The sequence below is a fragment of the Talpa europaea genome (genome assembly GCF_964194135.1).
Source record: "Talpa europaea genome assembly, chromosome: 2".
Taxonomy (NCBI): domain Eukaryota; kingdom Metazoa; phylum Chordata; class Mammalia; order Eulipotyphla; family Talpidae; genus Talpa; species Talpa europaea.
The window spans coordinates 80,564,299-80,588,325 of record NC_140068.1 but is presented as its reverse complement, the minus strand read 5'-3'; the positions used below and the strand labels follow the sequence as shown (position 1 = coordinate 80,588,325).

The 24,027-nt window shown below is 43.0% G+C and overlaps 1 protein-coding gene across 1 annotated transcript; it reads left to right on the top strand.

Annotated features, from left to right (window-relative positions):
* Window positions 1-19,166: 19,166 nt before the first annotated feature.
* TMEM14A (transmembrane protein 14A) lies at window positions 19,167-23,412 on the top strand (the record flags this gene model as incomplete). The annotated part of the gene is made up of 4 exons (XM_084259591.1): window positions 19,167-19,236; window positions 20,243-20,344; window positions 21,824-21,911; window positions 23,373-23,412. The coding sequence occupies 4 exons, from the start codon at window positions 19,167-19,169 to the stop codon at window positions 23,410-23,412; spliced, it is 300 nt and encodes a 99-aa protein (XP_084115717.1).
* Between the last annotated feature and the right edge of the window lie 615 nt (window positions 23,413-24,027).

Here is a 24,027-nt window from a genome sequence, read left to right as displayed (position 1 = left end):
TTTCAAATACAGAGCTGTGCTCTGGGCTGCTTGCTCCTGTTGCCAGGGCCCAGGTGCATTAATCTCTGGTTAATGTAATTGTCACCATATATAGTTATCTCAGCTTTGACCCCAGGTGTTATTTTGCATAACACAGCAGCCAGCTATTAAGAAGAGCCTCTTTTGTACAGAAACAGAAGTGAGCAATCTAGCCTTCCCCACTGGTTCAGGCTCCAGCTGTTTATGTCTGGTAGCCCTAAACTCAAGCAGACAATCACCATCTTATGGAAGTCTCAGGTCACCATCACTAAGACTATCCATTATCCTCAAGATCCCCTGTCTAGAGGACTGGGGTATTGCACTCTGTAGCTCTGGGTGCCTGGTTGCTATCTGGCAGTGTAGTGTCAGCATTTGTAGGCACAATCTACTACTCCAGCACTCTATCACAGATCTGTACTCCTCTACTCCTATACTTTTCCAGAAAGAATCTTCTCCTACACACTGACTATGTGCACCCTACTGTCTCGGGCAGCCCCCAGGTTCCAAATTCCCAAATGTGGGCATAAGTCAGTCAGCAACAATAGAGACCATTTCAAAGTTGCCCCTGCCTCTCTTGGGTTGCGCTGCCCAAATACAATTAAATTTCAGCTTTTTCTATTCAGGAAGCACTAGGGAGCTCTCAGAGGGGAGGTAGCTGGGGGTGCTATTCAAATTGTTTATGAACTTGGGCATATTCCCAAGCAGTGCATATGTGTATCTGACCCTAAAATGTGTATGTGTAACAGACTATGAGGAGCGATCACTGCTCACCTGTCAGACTGGCCATTAGATGGCGCCACACAGATAGACCTAACTAGCATTACAGAAGCTTCGAAAATGCTACAGCTACTGAAACTATTGGTAGTTATACAACCTGTAGTAGGTTGTTCAAAACTTGCAGCCTGAAACCAGTTGGTTTGATTGCTTGCTAAAACAAGTGTCAACATTCCATAGAATTTGAACAAGACCAAGTCTCATACTATTCAAAACATCCAGGATACAATCTAAAATTATTCCACATACCAAGAGCCAGGAAGATGCCAACACTAATAAATATATATGTGTGTTAAAATGTATACAGTGTACACAAATGTCTCATTTACTATATATTGGTTTGTGGGGTTTTTTTAAAAGATTTATTTATTTATTTATACAAGCAATGGGTACAGTCAGAAGCATGGGAGGGTGAGAGAATTCACCAGCTCCAGAGTGGGGAACAGAACAGTCAGACTGACGAAATACACTGCTGAGGGGAGCAGCGGGCGTGGCAGGAGAAGTCTGAGCGCCATGTGGGACCCTCACCGGTGGCCGGGGATCAAACCGGCGCTGTAGAGGCTGTGGGCAGCTTCGCAGCCCAGCACTCAACCACTGTGCCACCAGGGGAGGCCCTAATAGTTTGTGTTTTTTAAATTGTGCCCTTTACTGACAAGAAATGCACAATCTAGATTGGAGATAGATTCATAAATCGACATCAACTCTAGTACCTATGAAATTAGAGCTATGGTTAGGACAATGTGGGAGCACAGAAGGGTATCTAACCCATTCTAGGAAGTGGGGAATCAGGAAATTGGGATCAGTTTCCTAGAAGAATAGTCTGAAAGAATAAATAGACAAGAAGGAGTTAGGTGAAAAAGTAGAAGATATCCATGTCTAAGTAAGGGGTAGCATGAATCAAAATTTAGGGCCAAGTAGGTCTAGGGAACTATAAACAGTTCTGTTTTATTAAAGAACTAGCTCCCAGGTGGTGAGTATCGTAAAGGATGATGGAATCCCTGGGACCAGGCCATGGAAGGCCTGAAATACTACCATAAACCACATTTAATCTATAAGTCATCCTGTCTGGAATCTGTGAATATTAACACAACGGTTATAAGGAAATTATGGCACTTTTTTGGTTCTTGGTTTCTGTAGCATGAGCTACTGCTGTATACTTAAATGTATCTGGTCTATTTTCCAGCCTCCCTTGCAATTAGATTGGTTGTGTGACCAATTCTGCCTAGTGAATTTGAGCAAAAGTGATACATGAAACACTCAATGTTTGGATGCCTAGAGCAGTCAGGTGCCTTTCCTAAGCTCTCTTCCCCTTCACACGGACTTTAGAGACCAGGCATTGAAGGGCCATGCAACAAGATGGAAGGAAATGGATCATGGAGGATTGCTTGGGGAAAAAGGCGTGACTGTGAACAAGTTTGCAGAGGGACATTTGCACAAGGGAGCAAGTACCCACTGTAGGGTCACTCAGTAAAATGGAATGACCTAGTGGTCACTCAGCAAAATTGGAATGGATCACTCTCCCACCCAACATTTGGTTTGAATAGTAAGAACAATGATGCCACCCATGCAACAAGAGGGCATGGAGAAGTTTCTTACTGGCATGATAGAACTTTCTGGAGAGACAGAGAAGGTTTCCAACACAGACACACAGCATTAAACTCAGCTAAGAGCAACCAGTGAGGGCCTTCCTGGTGGCGCAATGGTTAAGATGCAACCTATGAAGCAATCCACAGCCACTGCAGCACGAGTTCGACTCCCGGCCAAGGAGCTACCCACATGGCACAGCAGACCTCTCTTGACTTGTCTGCTGCTCCCCTCAGCAGTGAATTTCAGTACATCTGCCTGTTCTGCTCCCCACTCTTGTCTCTGATGAATCCTCTCAACCCCCGCACCTCTGGCCTGTACCCCAGTTCTTGCATGCATAAATAAATAAATCTTCAAAAAAAAAAAAAGAAAAACAAGCCACATACAAAGATCACCTCTCACTCCATGATTTTCCACACAGCAACATCTGGAGGCTGCTGAGTCCAGAAGATTTAAATAAAAGACTCAATAGGAAACCCTAGTCAGCCCTGTTCTTGGTGAACACAGCTGTTGCTGAACCAATTCAACTCTCCTGATTCACAATTCTCCAGCCCATCAAGTACTTTCATTTGTGTTCTCATGGAGCCATTTCCCCACAAAAGGCCTTTACTCAGGCCATTCCTACTGCTCAGAATGGGTTCCCCCAACTCCTTGCCCAGATTTTAAGTTTCAATTAAAATAATATCCCTTCCCTGGGCCTCCCTGGTGGTGCAGGGGTTAAAGACGGTGCTATCAAGCCATTGCCAGCCACTGCAGCATGAGTTCGCTCCCTTGCTGGCCAGGGAGCTACCCACATGGCACAGCAGACCTCTCCTGTCTTGCCCGCTGCTCCCCTCAGCAGTGCATTTCAGTGGATCTGCCTGTTCTGCTCCCCATTCTTTCTGGTGAATCCACTCACCCCACCCCCTGCACCTCTGGCTTACACCCCAGTTCTTGTATGCATAAATAAATAAATCTTTTTAAAAAATAATATCCCTTCCTATCTCCCTCATTCCAGAGTTAAGTCTCTGACTCAGCACCCTACTTATTTTCCAGTCCAGGGCTTGACAATCAATAGATAAATATTTGTGAAATTAATAAATGCTTCCTCCAGTTAAAAAGATGGCCATCACCATTCTTTAAGAAAATTTTAATAACTAATAAAAATTGACTATACTTTTAATTAAACACACACAAACCTATATGATAATCAAACACAGAGAATGTAATGATTAACTCAAGCCATTCAGGCTCAGAGGCTGCCTTTCAATGACAAGCAGGTTTCTCACTCAGAATTTTAAGCAGGTGCCACACTGACCCAGACAAGACCTGTCCATTTTGTTCCCTCTCTATGCTGATTCCTCCTTTGAAAACTTCTATGTATCTATTGTCTATCCCTCCCAGCGCCCCCCAACCCCACTTAATACGCAACTCTACTGCTTTAATGAATCTTACCAACCTCTTGAACTAGAGTCTAAGCTCCTAGGGAGAAAGGGCCACTATTTTAATAATAATAATAATGACAGCAAACATTATTTCTTATGTCTCAGTCATAATGTTAGGTACTTTCCTGTATTAATATCAATGATAAAGTCATTGTCTGAACCCATTCTGAGGCAGAATGACCTCAGAGCCTGCACATACTTTTAAATCTGGTTCTGACACTCCTCAGCTCTTTGCATGACCTTTTGCAAATTGCCTCACTTTCCTTCTCTGTTAAAAGGGGAAAATAATATCTATCTACTCAGAGGGTTGTTGTGAAAATTAGGAGAGTTGACACTATAAAGTATTTAGAAGATAAGTACTAGAAGGTTGGCATACAATAGATACTAAATGTTAGTTTTATCATTATGACTGAATGCCTGGAAAACTGCTTGGACTTTGCACAGAACGTCCCATGTCCTGGGAAAAGTTCAAAATGAATTCAGATGGCAGGCCTAGAGCAGGCCCTGTGGTCTCAGTACCCTGAACTCTCTTCCAGAGCCTACTTCGAAAATTCTCCTTAGGCCCAATAGTCGATGACTCCCCGCAAACACACACGCACTGTATTTCAGAGCAAAAATCATACACCTTTCTCTTATATTGTTCTAAGACCATTGCCCTGTTCTCCCCACTTACTTTTAAATTTTATAACATCCCTGTTTGCCAAACGCAGTTATATGATCTTTCAAAATAACTGAAACACCTTGCCTCCCTCAAAGAAACTAGAGCATCTAGTGCCCCCTGCCGACTCTTCACAGCACAGACACTAGAATAAGAAAAGCGTGACTTTATGCTAATGGAAGTCTAAATAGACACCGGTATGCACATCCTAAATTCAAAATTAGGTTCACCTTTTTCTCTTTTCTTGAATTAACCCCATGAATTTTAGCTGTTTTCTTTGCATTTGCAAACACTGACGTTGGCTTAACGTTATTCTCATTTCTATTTGCTTTCCTTGACTTTGTTTCTGACTATTTCACTTTGGGGATTTAAACTTGTATTGTCTTACCCTCGGCTTTTTCCTTCCCGTGAAGCTTTGAATCGGGGCGAGAAGCTGCGGCCTACCTCGGAGGGTGGAGAGGGCATCCCCCGCTTAGCTGAGGCCTCACACCAGGAGGGATCCCGCGGAGCTGGGGGACCTTCTGCGGGCTCCGCATCCACTGGTTCGAAAAGGACCATTTTCCTGGATTTAGAACGCGTGGCCTTGAGGCCAATGGGATGCTACTAAGACTGAGTGTCAGGCGGGTCAACCAATGAACATGCGCTTTGGGCGCGTTGGGCCCGCACGATCCGCCCCCCGCCCCGGCCCCTTGGGCCCTAAAGATGGGCCCCCGCGCTGATGAAGCAAGCATGTGGTTATGGGTGAGGAAAGTGCGGGCAAACAAGCGTCAGAGGCAACAGGGGGCGAGCAGCCCATGCAGACGATGGGCGCCTGCAAGAACTGATTCAAGGCCGACCTCGTTGATGAGGTGCCAGTCTAGGCCTGGGGTCCCCGAAGGGCATAAGGGGCACCCTGGGTTGGTGCAAGTGGTTAGGTCGATGACTTTGGTGCCATCTGGGCTCAGCCAGCGGAGAGGGCGGGTGACCAAGAGGAAGGTGCGTGCCCAGACCCAGGGTCCAAGTCTGGGCGCAAGAAAGCGCCCTGGCCAAGACCTCCATCCTCGCACCCGCACCCCCCTCGAGCCCCCTCGCTTCTCTGTTCTCAGGTCCTCACGCTCCTTCCTTCTCTCCCAGCCCTGCGCCCCGCAAACCACCTTCCTGCTAGGTTTGGTGTCACTGTCGCATCTAAGTCTACCTCCCTGGAAGAAAGGTCCTTGATAGCGAGATCAGGGCGCAGGGATAGACAGAGATGACAGCACTTTGATAAGAGGTGTTTTTTTGTTTCTTTCTGTTTAAAATAACTTGCAGTTGTGCCAGGACCTATGCCTTGATGAGGTTCCTTGCTTTCCTCTTCTCACCTCTGGGCACTGTGGTTTTAAGCTAGGGTCAGTGTGGAGCTGTGAATGGCAGCTAGTGGGTACTGGAAATGTATTAATGTCTTTTAGGGGTGAAATCTTTACTTGTGTTCCCACTGAAAGTTCCACTCCCCAGGCAACCCCTCACTTCTGGTTTTAGCACAGAAAGTCCCCAAACCGCTCTGTCCTGACAAACTTCAGGTACTACAGTACTACTGTGGAGGGCAGTGGAGGGCCCACAGCCTGAAGGGCTGAGACACCAATCCCAGTGAAGAAAGAGCTTGTGAAAAAAAATTTTTATGGGGGTCTGTACTCCAAAGACACTGAGGAGGAGATCAGACACCACTTTGGCAAGTTTGGGAGCTGGGGAGTGTCTCCCCAAGGTGTGGTTTATACTCCCCACTGGCAGCTGCTTCTTCCTTCCTTCCTTGGCTGGCTGAAGGCCTCTGGTTTGTCTTCTTTCTTCTCCTCTCTGGCCTTCAGGTACCTTTTCTCCTGTAGTTTCCTTTAGATCCAGGGTAAGGGGGTGCACCAGCCCTTAGCTTTGCCTGTGATTCCAGATTGAGGCCAATGAGCTTTTTAATGGCTCCAGAGACTATGTAGCAAAAGACAAGTTTCTGTTTTCACCACCTATAAAGAGGAACCTGCGGGACATATTATGGAGAAGTTTCACACCATCAGTGATAGCAAGCTAAGGAATCTTTAACTCAGTATCCCAGCCTTTCTATCTCTGGAAAGCTAGCCCTTGGGTTTTGGGGAAACTACTAGGGTAACAAGTCATCCCAATTTTAGCACTGAAAGTATCATGTCCTGAGAAATGCTTCCCTGGAATGTGAGAGGTCCTGGTTTTTGGGCAGCGGGGGAAGTTGGAAGAAAAATACAATACAGCACTGCCTTTAGTGTCAAATGGATATGGAATAGATTATCCACCTTCTGCAGTTGCTCTTGCCCACCTTTCCCCTGATCACTGACATTGGCACCATAATTCAGAGTTTGCACTAATAATTTATCAATGTGCTGTTGCATCACTCAGAATGCTGGGACTTAAGTGTGCATAATTATGAATATTAGCAGGCCATCTTTGACGTTGCCTGTGTATTTATTATTGTGCTTTATATCAAGGTTGTGCTAGCTAATTTTATCACATCATGACTATTGTGACCATGCTTTCCAAGAGATCAGATAACAAAAATGAGGATTGTAATACCAATACAGCATGACTCCGTCACTTAAAAAGATGAAATGCCTGTGTTATTTTAATGACAGGTGGAAGGGAGGTAAACAACCAAAACAACTATGGTACAACATGCAGAAAAGAATTTTGAGTTAGGCTTGGTGGGAAAAAGGATTTGAAAGCAGATATGGAGACCGAATCTCACAAGTCCAGAATGACACAGGCAAGTACCTGTAAACCAATCCAAGGTGTTTTCATTTTCCCAAAAGACATCAATATTTAGTCAAAAATAGCAGCTGCTGAATTCACTTGGGTATACTGCTACTGACCTCTGAGAGTTCTTTTCTAACTTTATTAATGATATAAGGAAAGGAATTTAGAGAGAGACCCCATCAAGGATTCAAGCAAGGAATGTTTATTGTGGATCCTCAATAGGAGAGAGGCACAGTTGTCCCAAGTAACACTGAGAGAAGCAGGAGCAGGGATATCCACGATTTGTGGGGCTGATCACCAGGGTGAGGCAGTGGGGAAATAGGGTACAGGGTCTTGTTTTTTCCGGCTATCCTGGGCACCAAACAACAGGAAGATAACAAGCAAGGACAGGTTCCAGGACCCTTGAACAAACTTCCTCCCCTGTTGCATTCCATTCCTCATTCTTGAGGGGGTTTAAAGGTCTCCTTCTGTAGCTACTTCCGCTGAAGAGGACTGACGTTGTCTGAGGGCTCCATAGAAGAATGGAATTTCATTTGTGTTTCTAGGACCATATGAAGTTTCCAGAAGGACAGGGGCAGGGCTCACTTACTACAGAGCAAAACCAAGAAGAGTATGTAACAGCTTAGAAGAAAGGTAGCCACCAACCATCCATTCATCCCTAGAATGGAATTATCCTTCTGGTGTCTTTTTTTTTTTAAGATTTATTTATTTATGCATACAAGAACTGGGGTGTAGGCCAGAAGTTCAGGGGTGGGTGTGGGTGGGAGGATTCACCAGAGACAAAGTGGGAAACAGTACAGGCCGATCTATTGAAATACATTGCTGAGAGGGAGCAGCGGATGAGACAGGAGAGGTCTGCTGCGCCATGTGGGTCACCTCCCTGGCTGGCCAGGGATCAAACTCATGCTGGAGTGACTGGCCATAGCTTGATACTGATGTGCCTTTAAGCAATGTGCCACCAGGGAGGCACCCTTCTGATGTCTTTTAAATAGCAGCTGCTATTTATTATTGGCTCCCGGGAATACCCAGGGTTCACAGGCTTTTGGGTGATAGCCGGGGTTACTGGGGTACAGTGGATCCAGGATTCCACTCCCTGTATGGATCGTTAAGATAACCATACAAGATGAGGGTCTTTGGGGGTTTTCTTTTTTTCGTTAATTATTTTTTTACATCATTGTTCATTTTTAAACATATTTGCTCCCTCCCAGGTGTAGTCCCCATAGAATTTCCTTCACTAATGCACCCGTGCACCATCACTTCTGTCCTCTGTGCTCCTCCCCGCCCCATCCCATGATTCTTGTTAGGAATCACAGATACTCAGGTGTTAACACTTGTCACCTCACCTCAAACTATTATTCATGTGTACCACTATTAAAAGTTATTACTAAAACCACACCTAGGTCTAATTCTAGAGTAATTTAGTAAAGAAGCACATCTCTTATATCACAGTTTTAATGTTTAACATTTTGATAAAATTGGCTTTCCTCACAATCCCACATATTTTATTTTATGCATTTCTCCAGACTGCCTAAGGGGTCTGGAGGCACAATGCTGTGATTCATGAATAGAAAGCATGACAAATAGGTAGAAGTGAATAGGCTTTGCTGCACCCTCTCCTCCTGCTCTAACCTTGTTTTTATTTGGAGGAGGTAGCAGCTGGTGGCCTATGAGTTGAGAGGAGAGTGCCCTGTTTGCCCAACAACTTTCCTGCTCCCACGTGTCCAAGAGTATGGCAGTCCCATAAAATATAAAATATCAGAGCTGTTCTTTTAAGGTGAAAATTCCTTGAGTGGGAATACCATGCAACTGTTTTCAGCTTCTAACACCTCAGGACAGAGTGGAAGGGGTCTCAACATCTAATTTGAGTAGCATAAGTCCAGCTCTAGGGGAGAGGGTGTTATTTCTGGGGGGTGAGAGGTCACATCAGTTAAAGGAACTGAGGCATTCCAAGAGAGTTTTTAGTTTTATTCTGAATAAATGCTCAAGTCTAAAGAGAGAGAGGGAAGAGACTGAGGTAGCCAGGGGCATAGAAGGAATGGAAAGTAGAGCGACCTCAGAGCCAAACTTCTAGATGGTGCTTTCTGCACTCCACATTCCCGTGTCTGCAGTCAACTCTCAACCTTCAGGAATCTTATCAACTTCCTGGGACCAACTTAGACTTCTCATTAAGTTGGTTACTTCCCTGAAGCACTTTTAAGCACAGGGATTGGAGTCAGCAAATAAACTTGACAAGAGTTAATAGAATATTCTAGGTTTCTTTTTATTTTAAGAGATTTGTTTATTCCAGCCCTAAGGCACCCCTAGAGCTACCTGATGACCACAGGGTTGTCTTCAGATCTGAGGACTGTTTGAGGAAGGAGATCAGAGTTATTGTATGCAGCCCAGAAGGCTAACTGGAGTAGGATGAAAAGTTGTTATAAGAGGGATAATTCCAAGTCAATTTAAGTGTCATTCCTGGGAACCGGTTATCCTGGGACTAGACAGATTTAAAGAACCTTAAATTCTGGCACTCTCTGCCTTTCCCTTCAAATATTTAAGCCCAGAAAACTCTTGGCCCGGAGTATAAACCAGGAAGCCGACTGACCTCCTGCCATCTAGATCACCCCAGAGTATGTGACGTAATGAATAGTGCTCCAGCTTGGAGACAAACTTGGACTCAAATCTACCCACTCCATTTAGGGCCAGAGACCTGGTACAACCATATCACTTCACCTCCCTGAACCTTCGCTCCCTCTGTTACAGGGCAGCCCCAATGTGAAATGGGTTGGCATGAGTGTGGATCTTCACCCATGTGCTTAAAAGGGACTTATAATGAGGCTCAACTGCAGGCACATGAAAAAAAGGTTAATAAAGGGTTTATTTTTTTAAAGGGGAAATGAAGAGAGGAATAATCCAGGGAGAAAGAGAGATAAATTGGTGAACACATCCTACTGTTATAGGACAGGGAGAGGGGCAGCCCAAACCCCGCAAACCTGCCTATTGTAAATGGGTTCTGCCATCCGCCGCATCAACACAAAACATAGGAGACTTTAATGGGAAGGAACTTTAATAAAACTAGGAAACAATACAGGTAAGGCAAAGAGTCTAGTTTCTAAATCAAGCACCCAAAGTTACCCATCCCCTCGTGGGTAAAAGTCCATCCATATGGGATCGGCCCAGAGCAAAGCCCCAAAGCCTGCTACAAGTCTAAAGCATCTTCCAGTGGGGACCCACAGCAAAGGGTCACAAACAACCGGACAAGCCCGGAAGGAAAAGAGCAAAATCAACATCAAGATAAAAGCTGCCATGGTCACCTCTCCATGGGTCTCACCCACATCTGTGTCACCCAGTCCACGACCAAAAGACAAGCGCAGCTTCTTCACGTGTCTCTAGGCTCCATGCGCCTCCTCCAGGTCTCCTGGCTCCATCCTGCTTCCTTCCTCAGTCTCTTCTTCAGCTTCTCCTCTTCCTGCTCAGCTCCACCCTTCCTTGGGTGGGGCAGGGAACCTCCCCCTTTCCTGGGGACCACCCTGTTACACTACCAGTTCCACTGAGCTGGGACCTCAACAGCATGCTGAAGGCCAACGAAAAAACCAGCCACACCCCAGGTTTACACCGTCTGGTTATATATACCAAGACTGGCTGCTTAACTCTGTTATAGGACAGGGAGAGGGGCAGCCCAAGCCCCGCAAACCTGCCCATTCTAAATGGGTTCTGCCATCCGCCGCATCAACACAAAACATATGAGACTTTAATGGGAAGGATCTTTAATAAAACTAGGAAACAATACAGGTAAGGCAAAGAGTCCAGTTTCTAAATGAAGCACCCAAAGTTACCCGTCCCCTCGTGGGTAAAAGTCCATCCATATGGGATTGGCCCAGAGCAAGGCCCCAAAGCCTGCCACAAGTCTAAAGCATCTTCCAGTGGGGAGCTGTTATAGAGCAACCCTGATATTAAACGGGTTCCTGGCTGTGGGTCCTCACCCGCGGGCTTTAAAGGGACTTATGAATACTCTACTACAGACACACGCAAAAGGGTTAATAAAAGGTTTATTTACAAGAGAAAAAGAAATAAGGAAAATGTACAACTCAGGGAGAAAATAGGGAAATAAAGTCTTTAATGCGTCCTATCCGATCCGACGACCTGGAAACCCAAAGTCACTCTCAGAGCTGACCGGACGCTCCGAGCTGACTGAGAGCCCAAAAATGGAGAGACCCCCAAAGCCCACGGGTCTGCCTTTTGTATCCACCTGGCTGCTTAACCCCACCCTCAGGTCCCAGCCACCTTCCCTTTGGTGGTGATGGGATTTGGAGTTCCCAGTGTCTTTGGCTTTCACCTGGGGTGGGTGTGGAGTCCACAAAGCCTATATGGAATTTGCTTTGGGACATCCTTTTCCCCCTAACAGACCCACAGAAAAGAGTCAGAAACAACCAAACAAGCCCGGAAGGAAAAGAGCAAAATCAACATCAAGATAAAAGCTGCCATGGTCACCTCTCCACGGGTCTCACCCACATCTGTGTCACCCAGTCCACGACCAAAAGACAAGGGCAGTTTCTTCACGTGTCTCTAGGCTCCATGCGCCTCCTCCAGGTCTCCTGGCTCCATCCTGCTTCCTTCCTCAGTCTCTTCTTCAGCTTCTCCTCTTCCTGCTCAGCTCCACCCTCCCTTGGGTGGGGTAGGGAACCTCCCCCTTTCCTGGGGACCACCCTGTTACAACTCCACTCAGTTCCCAGCAAGCCTCCCTTTTGTGATGATGACATATGGGATTTGCAGTCCTTGGTGCCTCCAATCTCTTTGGCCTGGGGTGGGGGCGGAATCCATAAAACCCGAGTTTGTGGAGTTGCTCAGAACATCCTCTCCCCCAAAACCTCCACTTGCAATGGGACAAATCTGTTGGAAAATATGTAAAAGGCCTGGACTGTTGTAAACAAATGTCTCTTGAATGATGAATCAACTTCATGGTTAAAAATCTTTCCCCTACTGGGATGGGCTCCCTTGTCACATCCAGACCTACTCCATGCGCTTTTCAGTCCTGCTCCGTGTGGCAGGAGGCAGCCGCTTCCGGCCCCGGACTCCGGGCCAGGTTCGATCAGCCGCCTCTGGGGTGTAGCCGCCTGGATGCTCCAGGTGGTCCAGCCCACCACGGCCCCGGGCAGCGCGGGGCGAGCCCGGGAGGGCTGCCCCGAGGGCGGGGAGGGAGGCCCGGCGCATGCGTGCGGGCGCGCCCGGAACCCGCCGCCCCAGCCTGGTGCTGCAAAGTAGGTTGCGGAGTCGCAAGGCGCTGCCAGTGAGGCTGCTTCCGGACGCCGGGGATCTAGTTTGCTGGCTTCTCAGTCCCGATTTCTCTCTTCTCAGCCGTGCTGAGGGCTCGGGCCTGCAGGTGAGCTAGACACCCCACAAAGGGAGCCCTTTTTGCCATGGATTTTCCTACTAACAGCGCGGAAAATAGTAGGCAGCGATGCAGAGGACCTGGGGAGGATTCTGGTGGGGCTGGTTATGGGCTCTCTTAGGGATCGCTTTTCTCCTCTTCATGGGAATTCCGCGAATTTCTTCCTTCTCACGTGGGGTCCTGAGTCAGCCACCCACCCTCCCTACCTCCCCGGAGATGGGAAGAGGTGGAGAAACGGGTGGGGCTCCTGGGCTACTGCAGAAATACTTGGCAGGGTTTTTACTTCCCCAGCATCACCAAGACTTCACTCGAAAATGTGTCTTTTGAGTCCCAAGAAGTTCTAGGGTAGGCAATTTTTGATACTTAACATGTGAAAATGCTTTTTTATATAGTGGTAGCTTAGGAAAAATCTATTAGTGGGTGTCCCAAATTTTGGAAGGCGAAGAGCAAGGGAGGGCCGTGCCACTTAGTTTTATACCTGGTGAATCATTTTGCTGCATTGCAGCCAAGATGCTTTCTGGCCTTTCCAAGTTTACATGGCGGCGTGTGCTGCTCCAACACATGGTGCCTACCCTGCCCCTTCATATTATCGCAGCCCCTCCATCTCTGTGTTGCCTCTGGCCAGGTTAAATGGTCCTGCTTTGGAAAAGGAATAAGAGGGATTATTGCTCTTTGTCTAAATTTTCTCTGTGAGTGCTGAAACTTCTTGCAAGGATTGAGAATAGATTTCTTTTGCCTCCTTAGAACAAGGCTCAGTTCATGGAGAATGTTAAAGGAATGTTTACATGTCTTTTACATGTCTTTGCTCATGTAAAGCTTAAAAGTGGATTTGAGAGTGAAAAAGAAGAATAATCTTTAGAGTGGCTATTATTTGAGTCCTAGATGTGTGCTAGGCACTGTTCTAAGTGCTTTGCAGTATTAGCTCATTTAATTATCACAGCTCTATGCAGTGGATATTTTTATTATCCTGTGTTAAAGATGGAGAAACAGTTACAGAGAGATTAAGGCACAGGCCTACGGTTACATGTCCAGAAGGTGGTGGCATGGGGTTTGAAGCCAGGCAAACATAGTGGAATGTGAATACCTCTTTGAAAAAGACATTAAGCATGATTGAATCTGAGGTGCTTATGGAGCTGAAATGGCAAGTCACTGATCGAAAGCAGTGTGATCACAATTTCAAGCTATGAGTCCAAAGAGAAATGATGAATCCATAATTTAAACCTGAGGAACATCAGTTGCATTTGCATATTCCCTTTTTCCCTGCCAGCTGAATTAGTTCCAAGAGGTATTGCTAGTGGTTAGGAATGAGATTTTTCTGAGTCTGAAATCTTGGCTCAGCTGTGTGACCTCAGAGGTACTGCTTGCTTTCTCTGCCTCATTCTCCTCACCTGGAAAAGGGCAATATTGATAGCACTCACCTCATATGTTGTAGTGGTAATAAAATGAGTTGATGTAAAGCTGTGGAATGGTGCCTAACACATGTAATTTCTCAAAGTATCATCATTCTCATTATTATGTATCCATCACTAAATCAACGAATGGCTTTTTTTTTTTTTTTAGATTCAGTCTTTTTAAAAAAAAATACTTTTGCGGAGGGCTATTGAGAGTAGTGCCCAAATATTTTTTAAAAACAAAAAACCGAGACAACAGAATAAGTGCCCAAGAGCAGGCTTCAAGAGAACTCACTGATTAAGATTAACATGATAGAAGCCTGCAAATCAGTATATGCGAAGAACTTTCCATATATATTTTTCCTTTTTTCTTCCACCATCTATTTCTCTCTCGCTCCCTCCTCCCTTTCTCTTTGTTGTTGTTTTTAATGAGGTAACATTGATGTACACCATTGTATATGATTCAGAAGTATAAGATAATCCCTCTTCAGATGTATTATGACAGGCTACGCACCACCACACCACCTATAGTCCCTCACCACAGTCCCTTCTCTTGGGCCTTTCACCTCCCATTCCCCCTTCCAAACGGTCAGATTTCTGGGGTTTGTTACTGGTTGATTTTTTTTCTCATCCTTTATTTGGTATCTCTGTATTCACTATATGACTGAAACCATTTTGTTTTTTTTTTGTTTGTTTTTTTAAATAATAAATTTTATTTTTATATTCCCCCATACCATTGCAAATGCCCCATTTTGACCCCAATCCCTCCCCTCCCGGCCCCCACCCCCAAAAAGTGTCTCTGGTTCATAGTTTTTTGTTGATTTTGATTTTCACTTTCTTATAGTTATTCATTTTCCTGGTCCCTTATTTAAGTTTTCTAGATTCCTGCTATGAGTGAGACCATCCGGTATTTTTCTTTTTCTTTCTGGCTTATTTCGCTGAGCATGATCCCTTCCAGCGCCATCCATGTTGCTGCAAATTGCATGTGTTTATCTTTTTTGAATGCTGAGTAATATTCCATGGTATATATGTACCACATCTTCTTGATCCAGTCATCTATTTTTGGGCATTTGGGCTGATGACTGAAACCATTTTGTATTTGTATTTCTCCTTCTGACTGACTTAGCTTAGCATTATCTCCTCCAGTCCATTCATGTTGTCACAAATGGCAGAAGTTCATCTTTTTTTTATAGCTGAATAATAGTCCATTGTGTATCTATACCACATAGTACTAATCCACTCATCTGTCCTCTGGCACTTAGGTTATTTCCATAACTTGGCTCTTATAAATAGGACTGCAACAAACATAGTGTATATATCCCTTTGAATTAGTGTTTTTGTAGTCAGTGGGTAGATACCTAAGAGTGGAATTGCCGTATCATATAGTAGATCCATTTTCCATTTTTGAGAAACCTTTGTATTTTCCATAGGAAAACAGTGTACTAGAGCTCCTTTTTCTCAATACCCTTGCCAGCACTTGTTTCTGTTCTTATTAATATGGGCCATTTGCACAGTTGTGAGATGGTTTCTCATTGTGGTTTGGTTTTTTGTTTTGTTTTGTTTTTTTTAATTTATTTATCTTTGATTTATGTATGCAAGCACTGGTACAGTCAGAAGCGCGGGAGGGTGAGAGAAGGACCGAAGTACACTGCTGAGGGGAGCAGCAGGAGCAGCAGGAGAGGTCTGTCGCGCCATGTGGGACCCTCACCCAGTGGCCGGGGATCGAACCAGCACTGCAGAGGCTGCGGGCAGCTTCTCAGTCCAGCACTCAACCGCAGCACCACCAGGGCAGGCCCCTCCTTGTGGTTTGGATTTGGATTTCCATGATAAGTAATGATGATTTTTTTTTTTCATCTATTTTTGGGCATCACGTGTCTTTTGTGGAGATGTATCTGTTTAGCTCTTCTGCCCATTTTTAGATTTGGTTATTTGTTTTCTTTTTGTTGAGTTGTATGAGCTCTTTGTAGATTTTGGATATCAGCTCCTAGTCAGATGTATGATGAGCAAGTTTTTTTCCCCATTCAGTAGGGTATCTTTTGGGTTTTTTTTTTTTTAAGATTTATTTATTTATTTATACAAGCACTGGGTACAGTCAGAAGCGTGGGAGGGTGAGAGAATTCACCAGAGCCATAGCAGGGAGCAGAACAGGCAGAAGGACCAAAGTACACTGCTGAGGAGAGCAGCGGGCGGCAGGAGAGGTCTGCGCGCCATGTGGGACCCTCCTCCAGTGGCCAGGGAGCAGCCAGGGATCGAACCAGCGCTGCAGAGGCTGCGGGCAGCTTTGCAACCCAGCGCTCAACCGCTGCGCCACCTGGGAGGCCCAGGGTATCTTTTGGTTTAAAGGATAGTTTCTTTTCACTGTATAGCTTTTTAGTTTGATGCAGTCCCATTCGTTTATATTCTCTTTTCTTTTTCTTCTCATTGGAGATGAATCTATATAGAAATTGTTGAAGCCAACGTCGAGGAGTGTTTTGCCTATGTTTTCTTATGTGTACTTCATGATTTCAGGTCTTACATTCGAGTCTAATTCATTTTGAGTTAATATTTCTATATTCTGTGAGATAGTGGCCTAGTTTCATTCTTTTCCATGTGGCTGTCCAGTTTTTCCAAGACCATTTGTTGAAAAGATTTTCCTTTCTCTAGTGTATACTCTTGGCTTCTTTATCATAGATTCACTGTTCATATAAGTGTGAGCTTATTTCTGGGCTCTCAAAATTCTATTTCGTTGGTTTCTGTGCCTATTTTTATTCCAGTACCTTACTTTTTCAATTACTATAAGCTCTGTAGTATAGTTTGAAGTCCTGGCATATGATACCACCCTTCTTTTGTGTCGAAATTGCTTTGGCTATTCAGGGTCTTTGGTGGTTCTATTTGAATGTTAGTAGTGTTTGTTTTATTTGAAAAATGCTGTTGAAACTTTGATAGGGATTGCATTGAATCTGTATATTGCTTTGGGAAAAATAGCCATTTTAACAATGCTGATTCTTCTAATGCATGATTAGGGCCTGTCTTTCCATTTCTTTGTGTGCTTTACTTCAACTATGCTTTATAGTTTTTATTGTACAGGTCCTTCACCTCTTTGATAAGTTTATTCCTTGGTATTTAATTTTTGATGTGGTTATAAATGGGATTCTTTCTTGAAACTTTATTGTTTCTGGTAGTTTTTTAGTGGCATCTTTAGGGCTTTCTATGTATATTATCATGTCATCTACAGGTAGTAATACTTTTACATGTTCTTTCCCAGTTTGGACTCCTTTTATATCTTTTTCTTGCCTAATTGCACTAGCTAATACCCCCAATACTATGATGTATAATAGTGGTAAAAGTGAATATCCTTGTTTTATACTAGGTCTTTGAGAGGAAGCTTTCAGTTTTCACCATTAACTGATGTTAGTTGTGGGCTTGTCATATATGGCCTTTCCAGGAGGTGGTGCTGTGGGTGTTTTATGATTTTGGGTGTTTGGCCATTCCAAGCTTCGGTAGGACTGACACCTGATCTTGCAGCTGCTAAGTCAGGGTAGGAGAGGGGCTTGGATGGTATGACTGCTCTGGGCATGGGAGGGAGAGGTGAGGTGGAGGGCAGTCTTTTTTTTTGTGGCACTGCTGACAGCCCTCTTTTCTGGGGTTCCAGACCTGACACTTGCTGTCTCTGTGTTGGCTCAATGAGCCTCACAAGGTCAGCAACAGTCCCAAGGGGTGAAGGAGGGGAATACGCCCAGGGCCCTGTCCTTGTTCATTTCCCTGGGGACCTGGCCCATTGGGAGTACCCCAGCTCCTTTGTATATATTTACCCTCAGTCGAGTATGTCCATACCATTCTGCTCATCCCTCCCGACAGCCATCTGCCAAGTGGCAGCGCCTCCATTATTTGTACGGCAGCCTCTCACCCCCTGTCACAACCGCCAAGCCTCTCTCTCTCAAGCACTTTTGATCACTGAAGCATGAATTTGTGTCTTTCCTGGGAAAGCCTGCGCAGAAGGTGTTCGAACACAGGTCCTTCCTACATGTTCAGGCCCACTGTGCCACTACTTGGGCACAGATAAGCTCTCCTGTTGTAATTCTTTTTCCCACAGGTATTAAGGAGTTTCCAGTGCCTTCATCTCCACCCGTGCCTCCAATTCCCTCCCCTCAGTTCCTTCCTCACAGTAAGTTCTGGCTTACTCTGAGATAAGTACAGAACTCCTTTTCTGTTCTTTTGGGTTAATTTGTTTTATTTAAGGGAATAAGAGATCTGGTTAACTTACGTGATCAATTGAGATAACGAAAAATACAAAGAAATTTCATATAAAATTTTTCCCATGGAGGAAATATTAAAAAGTTAGGATATAAAAGTGCTACAGAACTCTGTGGTGGTGCAGGAGTTAAAGACAGCACTTTCAAGCTATCTCCAGCCACTGCAGCACTAGTTAGATCCCCCTTCACCAGACGGCCAGGGAGCAACCTACATGGCCCAGCAGGCCTCTCCTGCCTCACCTGCTGCTCCCCTTAGCAGTTACTTCAGTAGATCTGCCTGTTCTGCTCCCCACTCTGTCTCTGGTGAAGCCTCTCACCCCCTCTGGCTTCCACCCCAGTTCTTGTATGCATAAATAAATAAATCTTTAAAAATAAAAAAATAAAAGCGCTACCAGAATCTTAGCACATTTAAAAAGTTGCATGGAATTTTAGCGTTCATCTTACCTGTTCTCACTGTAAGAAGAGTTGGTGTTAGGGACAAGGTCCACGGACTAACAACCAGCAAGTGACCAGCACCCAGGTCTCCAGCCTGTTGCCAGCATCTTAGCCATCATTCTCCTGCATCTTAGAGAATCCTGAGGGCAGGAATTCAATGGAACATCCCACCCCTGAATCTGTATTTCATCTGTTGCTTTTGATACATAATAGGATATCATCATCTTTCAGTTAACACTGCGCCAAGGCTTCATTGTATTCTTTAATGACTGACCATTGAGTGTGTAGCTGGTGTTTAAGACAAGGAAAGGTGAATCAACCTGCGGTGCCCCCCTGGGTGTGCTTGAGAGTGCAATGGATGGTTGGGGGTTTGGGGAGGGCACAGTGGCTAAGTCCTGGGGATAGGTGAAGATTGAGCTTTCCTTTTTATAGTAGACTAGAGAAATTAATTTCTACAACTATATAGATTACATATCACTTTTATATACATTTGCTCCCCCAAACTCTCTTCACGTTGTAAATGTGTCCCTTCCCCCTTGCTTTAGAATTGCAACTTTACCAATGGACCTGATTGGTTTTGGATACGCAGCCCTTTTGACATTTGGAAGCATCTTGGGATATAAGCGAAGAGGTAAGCCCAGACCAGAATTTCCACCCAAGGGTCTTGGTCGGGAGTGGGGCCTGTAACTAGGACCTGAAGCTAAAGATGTCCTAGATGTGGCTGAGGAGCGGCATGGAAGGAAGTGGTTCCCTGGGTATTCCACCTGGGGTTCTGGGTCGCCCTTCATCTGTCATTATTGGTTACATAATTAGTGACTTAACCTCCTCGGGGCTACTCTCTCATTATCCAATGAGGATTTTTGTTTGTTTGTTTACATGCTCACAGTGTCAAAAAACTGAATTATATTGATTCTGTGTGTTACAAAGGAAAATTATTAAATACTTAATTATCATATCTGAAGTTGTCTTTTCATCTCTGTCAAAAAGAAGGGGAAAATCTTCCCAGTTGCTAAATTAAAGAGATTTCATGGAGAAAAATGAAAGGTGAAGTTTTATATTTTACCTTGATTTAAGATAGGAGCATTTATAGTCATGGTATCTCATATTTCTGTTTTGAGAAAAGTATACCTGATTTCTCATTTGGGGTGCTGCTCGGGGGCATGCACATGTGTGGGTATGGGTGGGCCAATGTGTGGGTATATGGAGATGTTGCTGCAATGGCTCTAACGCTGACTGCAATCTGCATTTCTTATAAATATTTTAAAAAGAGAATACCTTAACCCTACCCTAGGGATTCCATTTGAATTGATTCTAAAAAGAGTGCATTCCACGAGACGATGACTGTGCTTCTTGTTCACACTGTCACTGGCATGTAGCCCTCTGTCCAGAGCATGGAAAGTGCTCAGTGTTGGTTGCATCACTAAGTATTTGGACTTCCTCCGCTGTGGCAGTCATTTCTCAGGAACTATCCATCAGCAGGTCAATACTTACCTCACTAGACTATGTCCTGTCACAGTGCCTGACTAGAAACGGCATTGGAAATGGCATTGGAAAGTCCACATATCAGACTTGAAGTAGCGGAAGGAATTCCTTTCATTTGGGGATTCTCTTTCTGAGCTCATACTTTTTTTTCCCAGGTGGTGTTCCATCATTGATAGCAGGTCTATTTGTTGGATTCTTGGCTGGCTATGGAGCTTACCGTGTCTCCAATGACAAGCGAGATGTAAAACTATCACTGTGTAAGTGAGGTATTTTTCCTGGTTATGGAGAAGCAAACTGCAGGGGTAGCTTAAAACCCTTTCTGAAGTAATGTAAGTGAAAACCTATAGACAGATGGCAAACAGGTGTATGTGTGTTCCAGACTGAACACAATTCTTCTTCCTTTCTAGACAGAACTTTTAGAAAATGATACTGTGCCATGCCTTCCAACTCAGAGGTATACTTCTACAGAACTTGTTACAAGAAAAATAAAATATAATTAGAAAAAGCAAGGAATTATGCCCAGATTTTCTTCTGGCTCTCTGCATTATTTTATTTATTTTACAGACAGCTTTAGCTCCTACTTTGCCTTAAGACTTAATCTAGAGAAGCAAGGCTGATCTTTTTTTTTGTTTAACATTTTCCCATTGTGGGTTTAGTAGGCGAATGCCCACAGAAAAATGGAAATGTGTGTGTTTAAAGCCCCAAGACACTTGACTATCCTTTACCTAGGTTGAGAGGGAAACACAGTGAAGTTAGAAAACTACACCAAGGAAATTGTCTTTTTTCTTTGATTATTATTCAAAGTGGCCTGGTAAAGTATGGAAGAAAATACAAATGAAAACAAATAGTAATAGTGTAATAGTGTCAGTTCTGTATTTGAGGGAAAGCAAGAGATTTGGTGGGCTTTTTTTGTTTTTAATGTAAAGAAAAACTAGGGATATTTTTAATAATGAAATTGTCAGGAGATAAAGCTATTATATATATATATATATACCTAATTATGTCAGCAAGATATGGATATATTAGGTTATTTGCTCATTTGCATTTAAATAATTCACATGTTCATTATCAGTCATGTTTTTTATATCAGCAAATGGTTTTTCTTAAGCTCTTCTTAAATTGTGATATCAGTGTCCTAAACTTTTACATAAAACCATGTCTTACTTCATATCAGTTCAGCTCCTGAAAGGCTGATATAATTTTACCTAGATTGTTGTTATTTAGTCTCCCAGGCTTCAAATTTCCCAAATGCTGCAAAACTAAAATAAAATAATATTATTTTATTAATCAGGTTCTACTTAAAAAAAAAAAAAAGATACTGATTATCTTTCTTACATTCGATGACCTAACATTTATTGTCTCCTGTGGGTCCAAGTACACTGCTTAGTGCTCCTGGGGAAGCTGGTAAGAGGCAGTTCTAGCCTTCAAGGCATGTTCTATAAAGAGAAATTTAACTTAGAAAAAAAACTATTTCTTTTGAAAATATTTCAGGAATGGATTTTAACATGCTGGTTTACTCAGAAATCTTTTCTAAAATCTTTTCTAAAAACACTAGCTTTTAGTGTTTATAGTGTTTTAATAAAGCATTTAGTTGTTTTTTTTTCCCCCAAAGAAAACAGCAGCTTAGTACCTGTATATAATGTTATTTAGCAGAAGTGATAGCCATTTTTTCACAAAACAAGCATTAATAGATAGCATGTTTAAAGCTCTGGTTCAAGCACTGGTTTGGTTTTCAGTTACAGCTTTCTTCCTGGCCACCATCATGGGTGTGAGATTTAAGAGATCTAAGAAAATAATGCCAGCTGGGCTTGTTGCTGGTTTAAGGTAAGAAAAACTATCTTGACCTATCCTTTCTCTGTCACCATTTTAAAATGCTAATTTTTGACAAAAGTTCATTAAGCATGACTATAAAAACCTTAAAATGTTATGCATTCTGCCAGTCTTAGTATCGATGTGCCTGTGACCATTTTAATCAAATATGCTTATTTTTGGCATAATATCAGGTCACATGTGCACACCTAGCTTTTTCAAAATAAAGAACCAAATTCAGACTTGTTTTTCTTCAAGATTTATCCACCTGAGACGGTAAGTCTGGTACTCAGTCATACTTAGGAGTTGGACACTTATTCGGTTGTCTCGGTTTTTTGTTTTTAAAAGATATTTGGTCACTACTCTCAATAGCCCTCCGCAAAAGTATTTTTTTAAGACAGAAAGCTTAATATATTTTTAAAAGATCAATAGGGGGTGTCAATTCTCTTTATTTAATTTCAGTAGTTCTACCCCTGAGATTAAGCATGTTACCAGGTAAAAATTTGTAGGTAACATTTTTAATTCTTCCTGTAAGTTGTCTTTAAATGTTCAGAGTCATAGACATGTTTTTTTCCTTTGATATATCTTTTTGGAGTTTATTCCAAAGAAATAATGAGATGTACATATAGAATGGTGTTTATTGCAACTTTATTTCTAATGGAAAACATGATAAACTGAATAATTAGAAACAATCTGAAGTTCATAAGTAAGGAAGTGATTCAGTAAATGGAATAGTAAAAAGGCAGAATAGGTCATGTTTTCTAAAACTGCTTAGTAGCATTGGAAAACCTCAGTGACATAACAAAGGATTAAAAACAATATTAAAACCAAATAAAGTATAATCTCAAGTTTTAAAAATGTGTGTAAAAAAAGCAACAAGGTAAATGAAACATTTCAACACATTAGTAGTGTTTATCTCTGGGTGGTAGTGCTTTCTATTTATTGTAGAAATTTCTATTATGACTATGTATTATGTTTATGATTTAGGTTGGAGGAGGGAGTATCATTACAAAGGACTGCTCTTCAGTTATATCCCTGTTCTAAAAGTGATACTTGGTGGTAGAAAAAAATCATAAATAGGGTTCATGGGTCAAGAAGACAAGACCCCAATCAATGGAAAGTAACCGAGATAATAATGACCTTCCACCCCTGAAAATTGTTCATTGATTTTTTTTTTTCCCAAGTAGCTTCCTTTACTGGCTTTTGAAATTTTTACATTTGAAACCTCTCATAAAACCTCTTAGCAGATTTTCAGAACAGGGAGTTCTGCTTTTACTGATTCATTCATTGAGCATTTTTAAGTGACTGATTTTGTCTAGGAAGTTGAAATCCAGAGATAAGGAGAGCACCGTTGCTCCATGTGGTGAGAGACCCCAGAGCCAGAGTTAGCAAACTGCAGGCAGGCAAGGGAAGCCATGGCCATCTCTCGCCTACACCACTGGCAAGTAACCCTTTCTCTGCCTTGTTCTAACCCAGCCTCATGATGATCCTGAGACTTGTCCTGCTGCTACTCTGAAAATCCAGAGGGACTGAAGGCTGAATCCACGTCATTCTACTGTAAGGTGCAGAGCATACTCGCAGGGTTTAGAAGATGAATTTCAGTATGGTTTGCAGGTGTCTTGTTTATGTTAGAAACAAAAGAAACACTGTTACCTTTAATATGATGCTAATTTGAGGTGTGTTTTTTAACAAAAACTTTAACTGTTTTCTAATTGTCAGGTACTGTTTTGTTAAGATATTTAATGGATCGCGATACATTCTTTAATTTGCTGTGTCTAGTTTTTTATATGTAATATTTTGACAATTCCAAATTCTCAATTGAGGTTTAAATTAAACTACAATGTATCAGATAACAGAATACCCTAAGTAAACTTCACAGAATGGTAATATATCTATTTGTGTTAATACTAGAAATTCTATTTTTCTGCTTTAATTGTATTGCTGGGAGCACTGCTTTTTTTCCTTGAAAAAAAATTCCATTCTTCACACACCCTGTGTAATAACAGAATGTATTCAGTATTCAAATAAAAGGCCTTCTGCTTTAAGCTCATTTTTTTATTTTAGTATCTTTTCTATATATGCAAGTCATCTTTGATGTCTAAATGTCCAAATATTAGAGAGATTAGGAAGA